We start from the raw sequence: 9,227 nt of genomic DNA on the forward strand, positions 1-9,227 counted from the left end.
TGGTTTATTTTTGGCCCCTTGCTCTCAACCACTACATGTACCTTCCACTGAAACTTTTCCCTCAATTCCTCCATTCCCTTGCTCATCAGAACCACCCTACAAGCAATGCTTCTATGTAGATTCCTCATATTTCACAATATTAAATTGTCTTAAATGCTGTACTTGACAATACATCCTTGCTTTTGTGTTGTTATTTTTATAGTTTATTTATTTGTTGAAATGTGAAATATGGAACAATTTTATTAAAAAAAAAGCAAAACCAGATTATTTGCATTCAATATCTCCATTAACAATCCCACTCTCTGTCACCTCATTAACCACTATTGCAAACACTAACAGTGACAGTTAGGACAGATCCCGGATGTGTGCCAACTTTCACCACAAACTCCTTCCAACAGCTCTGATCCAATTACTCTATCAACAGATAAAGTATTATCCTTACCTCTGCGTAAGAACTCGTCAGAACTGCCCCAACCATTACATCTGGTATGCCTCTCTTTCTCAGCGCTTTCTCAACCACCTTCCTCGGAACTCTATCAAATGCCTTATCCAAATCAACAAGGCAGATGTGTAACTCTTCCTTATCTTATAGGTATTTCTCAAAGTGCAATTTCCTAAGGATGAGCACTGCATCTGTTGTCCCTTTTCCTGGCTCAACACTGAGATTGCATCTCGTTCCATTCCACAGTTTCTAAGTTCTCTTCTCCAATACCCCCAGCCACAATCTTCATTGCATCTTGTAATTACGTAACTTCACTCCCCTGTTCACATCACAGCTCGTCATATCCCCATTCCCTTAAAGATCGGTACCTCTACGCAATAGTGTTCAGTCCTCTAGCATTTTGTGAATTGAATGTTCTAGCAGGTGTGGGAATTTTCGTTGAAAGCTGAAGTGAAGAAAGAGGGAGATTGGTTGAAAACTTTGTCCATCACATGTTGTTATGGTGACTGAGTGTCCATGGCTGAAATTACATTGTTCACCATGGAGAAAATGAACATGTGACTCATAGTGCTGCTTCAAAAGCTACTACTCCCCCTATAGATTGATTGCTGCAAAATGAGATGCAGGAACAATCAATTGGTGAAAGAGAAACAGAATGTTCTCAGTTGAGAAACAAAGTGACAAATAAGTATTTTGATGTAGAAAATAACAGCTAGGCTGGATCTGCAGAAACAAAAATGTTGTCTCTGTAAACATTGACACAGTAATTAATATACTTGGTTGGAAATATCATGTGGGTATTGGATCTTGTCGTCTTGACTTTTGTGGTTGTATGATGGGAATTTTAGGAGGGATTGTGAGGTAGGTTGGAAGGGGGCATGGCAGGTTTGTGTCGTGCGCTGAGTGATTGATGTAGGCCAGGGGGCTCATGTAGGGTGAAGTAAATGTTCCGGACTGATGTCCGTTTTCTATGAATACTGAATTCAATCGGTCAGTGCTGATGGTGTCGTGTTTCCCATAGCAGTCGATAACAGAAAACTTGTCAGCGCAGCAAATGACAGGAAAGGACTTCTGTATGGAGGCTGTCTTGTTTCTCAGTGTTATCATGAGTGAAAACATGCGAGGAAGTGATGAGGTCATTGTGCATGTATGAACATTTTGTGTTGTGTGCACATTGAGGAAGTGTGCATGTCCTGCATGAACTTTATAAATAGGCAATGGACATAGTCAGAAGGTTCCATGTCTGTTGTGGCATGTTCATGTTGGGTGATGCACTCACCTGGGAATCATAGGTTCGTACGTCGTGTAGACAGGCTCTGCAGCGGAGCAGCCTATGTCTGTCTTCACTGCGGTACGTCAGATGCCAAGGAGAACAAATGTGACCCTGCATCACAAAACCAACAAAAGTCACCAGACATGGATTTTAGTTAAGGGCAGATCCTGAAAGAGCACACTCTAAGCTTTAAAATGATGTATAACTCAATTCAAATAGATTCTCCTAACCTATATAAATAATGGAAAGAAAGCACATCACACTCTGGAAAAGTGTAAACTGTCCAGAAAAGAGGCTTTGAAGTACAGGGTCTATTCAAGCGCGATGTTTTCCAAGCCGTGCTAGTTATACAATGAAAGGGACAAAACAGAGGGTGTAAACCATCGGAGCAACAACAATGAAGATATTATTAGATTAAGCTGAAATTGAGCATTGTCTATTTGTTTGATAGATACTTTATTTTCTGCAAATCAATATACATATTAAAGTTGGATAACTAGAAAAGCACTCTGTAAGCGCAGACCTCCGCCAAGCATGCAAATCATTTCCACCACTGATCTTGTTCTTCCGTAGAGATATCAGTGATTTCCACCCATACGTACTTATAGCATTGTGTGCTGAAAGTTGCCAGATTTCCCAATATACATGTAGAAGCCTTTGTTTCGTCATAAACACTCAGCTGCATGGCGCGCCTCACCCCAGCAGAAACTAGAGCAAACCTCAAATGCGCGCAGGCAAACCCCAAATACGCACAGCCTGAACTCCCAAGTTCATTGACCCTACCTGCCAAAATGTAAAAAATCCTTCATAAATTCCCCAAAAATTCTTGGATCACTACCAAAAGTTAATCGTTTGGTACTTGTGTCATTCTCAACCTTTCCTGCAAGTTTCATCCCAAACCGTTAACTACTTTTTGAGTTATTTTGCACATGGACAAACTAACTAACTAACTAACTAACGAACTAACTAATGAACAAACCAACGGTAACGAAAACATAACCTCCTCCCTTGGCGGAGGTAATAATGAACATGTAGGAAATATACAAAGTAAATTTAACACAGAGTCGTTTGACTTGCATATAAACAACGATATACAAAAGTTACATAATCATGAACATGTAGGAAATATACAAAGTAGATTTAACACAGAGTCGTTTGACTTGCATAAACAACGATATAAAAGGAAATTAATGATATAATATACAGTATGCATGTCTATGCAGCAGGGATTACAATAACAAATGGTTATGTAGTTAAGAAGCGATTATGCAAAGGGCCACCATTATAAGTATTGCTTGAAAAGATGGCCGGCCCGAGGAAAAGGTAGGGACGTACTAGAGTCGTAACAATACAAATTCTGCTGCTATTAACACATTCTGTCCGTGAGTAAGTTATAGTGCCAATAACTTTCAAAGCAGTAGTGTTATCATTTCAATAGTTATTAGACTTGAAAGTGAAGAGTGTGCAAAGGATTTTCAAGAAATGAAAAGGGGCCTGTAAGACATACCTGATCATTCAACAATGTACTCTCACCCCAAAAAGGGTTGTAGCAAAACTGCTGAAAGCACACTTCCCATTCATGATATGATCCCAAACTAAAGAATAATGTAGAAAAAGGAAAGCTTTTTCAGAAAATATGAAGAACTCAGACTGACTCGGTTGCCCCATTACTCCTTTTTTGAGTCCCCTCGTAAAATGAAGGGGTGCGACCTTTTGTTGGTTTTGTGATGCACGGTCACAAATGTTAGTTTCTCAGTTCATCTGGCATCATTGGCTTTTGGCATCATTTGAATCGACTGATATTTGAGGTGGTAGTGTGACCACGTGATGGCTGGAGTGGACCAACAATGTTGATGTGGACATGGTCAAATCGTGCATCAGAAGATGAGAAAGTGCCAAGGGGTTCTTTCTTGTGGCAATGAATTTTGCTGCATTGACTCTGTAGACATGGTTGGCCCAAGAAGGAACATCATGGTTGATATTGTTCTACACAAATCTGTCAATGACCATTCTTTTTCATTGCTCCTATCCCTTGGATGAGATAGCTGATGAAAGGATTGAAAGATGGCCTTGCTTTGAAAGGCCAAAACTGGGTTGTATGGATGAAAAAGTCCAGTTTTTGGCAAATCACACAATATCGTGCAATCTGATGAGGCGATTGGTAGTGGTGTGAGTTTGAGTGAGCTGTCAGCTGTTAGTTAGTTGTTTGATTTCCTCATCATTCGCTTGGGCGAGGGCAGGGATGTCGAAGGTCATGGTGTAGTGTTAACCAGTTGAGGACGAGTCCCGAGTATACTTGGGCAGGTGTGTACAGTATGGGAAATACGTGTTGTATCAAAGTCAGTCCGTCCTCAACGAGCTAACGTTGTTGATGAAAACTTGAGAGAGAGTGTCAGCAGCCATGTTGCGTTTGCCCGAAATGTGATGGTACAAATTGTAGTGCATTGGGAAATGAAGTCAAGATGACAAATCTCCCATGGTGAGTACCAAGTTGTCAAGGTTGCTGTAGAGAGCATTACTGTAGGTACGGGGTTTGTGATCAGTACATGGACAAATTAATTCCCTCCAAGCATGTGGTGAAAATACTTGATGCATACAGCTTTATAGACAGCGAGCAGTTCACGTCCAAACGCAATGTAGCGAGTTTCAGCTGGCTGTAGTCGTTCAGAAAAAAATGCGACAGGTTGCCATGTACCATGAACGCAATATTACTAGACTACGCCGCTGATGCAGACATCCAACGCATCTGTGAGGAGACAGAGGTGTGCATCCATCTTTTAACCCGTTGAGGACGGACTGATTTTGCTACAACACGCATTTCCCATAGACACCTGCCCGAGTATACTCGGGACTCGTCCTCAACGGGTTAATGAACTAGCATGATGGTTTCTGTATATAAATAGTCCTGCTTTGGCTGTGTTAAATAAACAGAGTTAGTCGTCATTGAGTGAGATGGGCTTATCTTCCCTTTGAGCATTTCTCAAATCTGCTGGTGAGTGGTCACATCAAATCAGCACACTGAGGGTGAGAAATCTGGATTGAAGTTGATGAGACCCAGAAATTCTTGCTGCTTGTAGAGTACACATTTTGAAGTGCATCTGTAATCAGTGAAATACTCTGCAAATTCCAGAGTGTTGGGGAAAATAGATCAATTCCCAGTTCAGAAGAAAAGAAGTGACAGTCTCAGTAATATCTAGAAATTCAATTTTTCATTTCGATTTCAATTTAAAAAATGTTGTTATGCTCTTGTTCTTTTGCAGGGGTTGGAAATAGGCGAGCTCATATCAAAGTATAGCAAGGCACAGGAGAGTGGAACAAGGCGAGAACCCCAGCCTGTCCCAAGCAACTATGAGTCTGATGCTCTGACAAAGCTATGGCCAACACCTGGTCCAAGACAAGAGGATACCTCGGCCGTAGCAAGCCAGCCAGAGAATGGGATGGAGGGTCACTACCAGCAGCCCTCAACTTCATCTCCTAACAACATGATGATCCCCGCTGCATCAACATCTACACCGGTAAGTCCAAACAAAACTGACCCCAACATTGCACATGTGGAGTTGACAAGAGCGGAGCATCAACCCCACAGTAGCCCGACGCGGATGGGGAATCCCCCAACTGGTGGGGTCAGGGTTATGGCCCTGCCACCGTTAGAGGTCAAAGTGGACGACCAGCCAGAGTACAACAATAATGGCCCGGACAACAGTGGGAAGCGGTTGTCATCTGGCTCCGCGACGGGAGGCGGTCAAGTGAATGGTTACCCTCCCTCTCCAAGGAGCAAGGAGCGTTCTCTGTCTGCTGAAAGCCAGGGGCAAAAGGCAACAACAACGCCCACACGGTCGAGTGTGAAGCGGGCACCTCAGGCATCTGATAATATTCTGAAACGGGGAATCTTGCGGGGAAAGAGAAAGTGATAAACAATATGTGTATCAAAATTTCATCTGCGTGTGACTGCTTTAAGTTTGCATTCATCCTGACTACATTTTGGACTTACAAGTCTTTTCCCAAGAACATTTTAGATAATGAAAGGCTCTTAAAAGTTATAAGCTGTACTTGAAGTTTTGCCAATGAAAGCAACTCAAAGTTTACAGCAGTGCATGTTACATGATTTTTTATGTTCAAGTGTTATGATGATATTTTAATCTGAAGCATGTTTGTGCAGCACCAAGGTCAACCAAACTCGGTAGTTTTCTTGGATTCGATTAATGAAGTATTCAAAATATTCTTGACATGCATGCAAATGCAGTGCTCCACCCCTATGAAACAGAAGTCGTCTGGAAACATGCTTGTTCTTCCATTTAAGTGGGGCTCCCACACAGTTGAATCTGAACTTGAGGAAATAAGAACAATGCTTTGAAGGGACGAGTACCAGCAATATTGCCAACATAATTGAACCAGGCATCACTAGTTTAATATGACCCACTTTTTGTTTATACAAACTACAAATTCATGTAAAATCAGTGTTCTATGTAGGAAAACATTTCAACAAAATAACAGCAAAATTTAGCCATGGGTATCATAAAGTTCTCTTGCCCAGACTTTATTTTGGAGTTAAAATGTTTCATGTGGTGCACCATTATTAAGATTTCATGACCTTAAATCAGGGCCAGCGACATAACGGTTTGCACTCCAATATTGCTGCAGTAGCTGTACTGTGGTGCAACTGGGAGAATGATTTACATTCAAAATATCCGTGTGTTGTATTAAAAGTTAACAGTATTCACTATAACAGATCAACAAAACTATAAAGCTTCTAGAGGAACTGGATAATGAGTGATCGCCTTGAGTTTTCTAAAGCCCCTGTTCCACTATGCCGGTCTCGCCACGATTTGATTTTTTTCAGATCGGGAAGGATTGAGTAAGAAATGAGCTGATCTGGAAACAGTACAATGTTATAGAACACTCTAAGAACACTGCATTTACAATCAACACGTATCATTGCTTGATACGCCCTTACTCCGATGATTGAGAATGAGACATTACATTCTCAGACGCTGCCGTTACGCTCTAGAACGATGTGACTACGCTGTAAGTGCAATGTTGCCGATGTTATCCGATCTGTGTACACTGTATTTATGCTCTGAACGATCTACACAAAGTTATCACGCTGTTCCCCCATCCAGCAAGCTGAAAAGTGCCCGATCTGCCTATAAATACCCCGATTCTGCTGCCGATTTGCTTTTTGAGACGTCCCAATCTGGTCCAGATGGAATCATACCAAGTCTTAATTTCACACACTGATTTGCCCAATTTCTTTGCCTAATCTCCTCAAAAGCTTGTTCTTTATGTCTTTGCTTTTGTAGTCAAGCTTCTCCCTGTTGAAGAGGATGTCATTTCCTCATGAAAATTCCACCATATCCTCTTCTTCTTCCTCTGTCAACATCACATACAGCCTCTCTTTCTTTGCCCTCTCGGGTGGCTGCTTTGCTGTAGTTTCCTTCTCGCTGTCTTCATTTTTCTCCATTCTCTAATCACTTCATTCTCTACTTTCTTTTAATTTTCTTTTTCTTCATCATCTTTGAGAACTTGGGCTACTTCTTTGTTTCCCATCTCAAGAGCTGCAACGACGTTAACGTCATACTCCATTTTTGCTTTTCGACCTCTTTGATCCCTTTCTTGCAGACGTTTTGACAGCAAACTGTCCAGCATATCAGCTGCGTCCTTTTTATATTGCCAGAGTGGAAGATGTGCGTAATTGAGACTGGGAAAGTGTAAGAATAGCATAGCTAAAGCAGAAACAGCATAACTAAAGCGGGAATGAAGCATACTGATTGTCGTAGGAACAGGCCTTGATTCTATGCGAGAGTAGACAACGTAGTGATAGCGGCGTTAAAGTGGAAAGGTCTGCTTTGATCAGGGAAGAGCGGCGCAGCAGCGGGACCACATCGGTGTCTAGTTTATTTCCCATTCTTGTGCCGATGTTACTATGCTTAGAAAGGCCTTATGCTCATCCTGCGATGTTTTCGCTGTCACTATGCTCTCCCGCTTGCCTTATAATTACGAGTCAAAATAGGTCATGCGTGCCACTTGTGCAAACCCAAAATGAAGTGTCAGCATGGCTTAGAAATACGCCCAAACTCTCCCAATTAAATGCAGTTGGTGGTAACTGTTTTATTACTTGTGAATGTATGCACAGGTACATTTTTGTACATATAGTGAGTCTATGTACGTACTGTAGATATGCTTGGTAATGTATGTACACTACTGGCATGTGCACGTAAGTGGTACATTATGTGCCTTCAAAGCCAAAACATAGTTCTCACAAGGATTCAAAATTGATTTTCCACCATTTGGAATGTGCTTGCAATACTGAATAATTCAAAGTGTCTACCAAGGACCTTATAGATGGTTTACGCAATTTGCCAGGATGATAACTTGTTTTTGAGTATTTTGAGAGTGTATAGAATGATATCAATGAGCACACAACTTTTATTCAAAAGGTCTAGGGCACGCCCCCATTCAGCATTGTGGGAAGGTAGAAAGTTTAATACGTGATGATCAATCATGCCGTTGCAATCGTAATCTATGCATGCGATTCACTCTCATGTGGAAGATTGATGGATATTGCTGTGACCCAATTTGTCAGTTATTGATAATCGATTATGAAAGATTACATAGCAAAGACTATTGGGTAAGCCTTGAGACTGCACTTTTGGCGAACGTTTTTGGCTGATATTTCGTGATTTATCGTTACACAACTGACATTGTGTTACCATAACCACCCATTATAAATTGGGAACCACTTTACAAATGTATATCAGTGCAAAAAAAAACTGATGTAAGAAATTTTTCATGTGTTATTTCCAACGCTTAATCAGAACCATACTGCTTTATGGAAACAATTTCTGGCAAACACTTTTCTTGTTGTTGTTGTTGTTCTGAGATTGCATTTGCCAAAATTATGAGACTGAGCACTGTCTTTTTTTATCGCCCTTTTGTGTCTGTGTGTCGTAGCGGGTGTATACAAATGTAGTTGCTGTGCAGCGGGTTTGATGTACACAATATCATGTAACTGTGCATGTATTGAAATGTAGTACTTGTTGTGTTAAATGTAGTACAAGTGTATGTAAATTTAGTACATGTCTAGGTGTATTATACATATTGTACATTGTACATGTACTGTATGTACATAATGTGACCATGCACCACAAAACCAACAAAAAGTCGCCAGACATGGATTTTTAGTTCAGGGCAGATTTTGAAAGACCAGGCTCTAAGACTTTAAATGATGTATAACTCAATTCAAATGGACTTCCCAAACATTAATTCTGTATAGATACTGGAAAGAAAGCACACATTCTGAAAAAGTGTGAGCTGAGGAAGAGGCTCTGAAGTACAGGGTCTATTCAATCTTTACCTAGCCGTGCTAGCTGTGCGATCAAAGGGGCAAAACACATGATGTACGTAGCAGGGCAACAACATCTGATGAAGGGATTATCCGATTAAGCTGAAATTGAACATGTTCTATCAATACATTCTGTCCATGATTATAACAATGCCAACTTTCAAAGCAGT

General features: G+C 40.9%; 1 protein-coding gene across 1 annotated transcript in view; it reads left to right on the forward strand.

Moving 5' to 3' along the window:
- LOC139730500 (unconventional myosin-XV-like) overlaps positions 1–6,624 on the forward strand; it is a 144,283-nt gene extending 137,659 nt beyond the window's left edge. Inside the window, exon 51 of the mRNA XM_071641340.1 lies at positions 4,976–6,624. Within this exon, the coding sequence (XP_071497441.1) occupies positions 4,976–5,626 (651 nt within the window). The 3' untranslated portion in view covers positions 5,627–6,624. The remainder of the gene's footprint in view (positions 1–4,975) is intronic.
- Positions 6,625–9,227: the final 2,603 nt, after the last annotated feature.

Source organism: Diadema antillarum, unplaced genomic scaffold (genome assembly GCF_040938485.1).
Source record: "Diadema antillarum isolate AM-2024a unplaced genomic scaffold, OU_Dant_1.0 seq00000318_RagTag, whole genome shotgun sequence".
Taxonomy (NCBI): Eukaryota; Metazoa; Echinodermata; class Echinoidea; order Diadematoida; family Diadematidae; genus Diadema; species Diadema antillarum.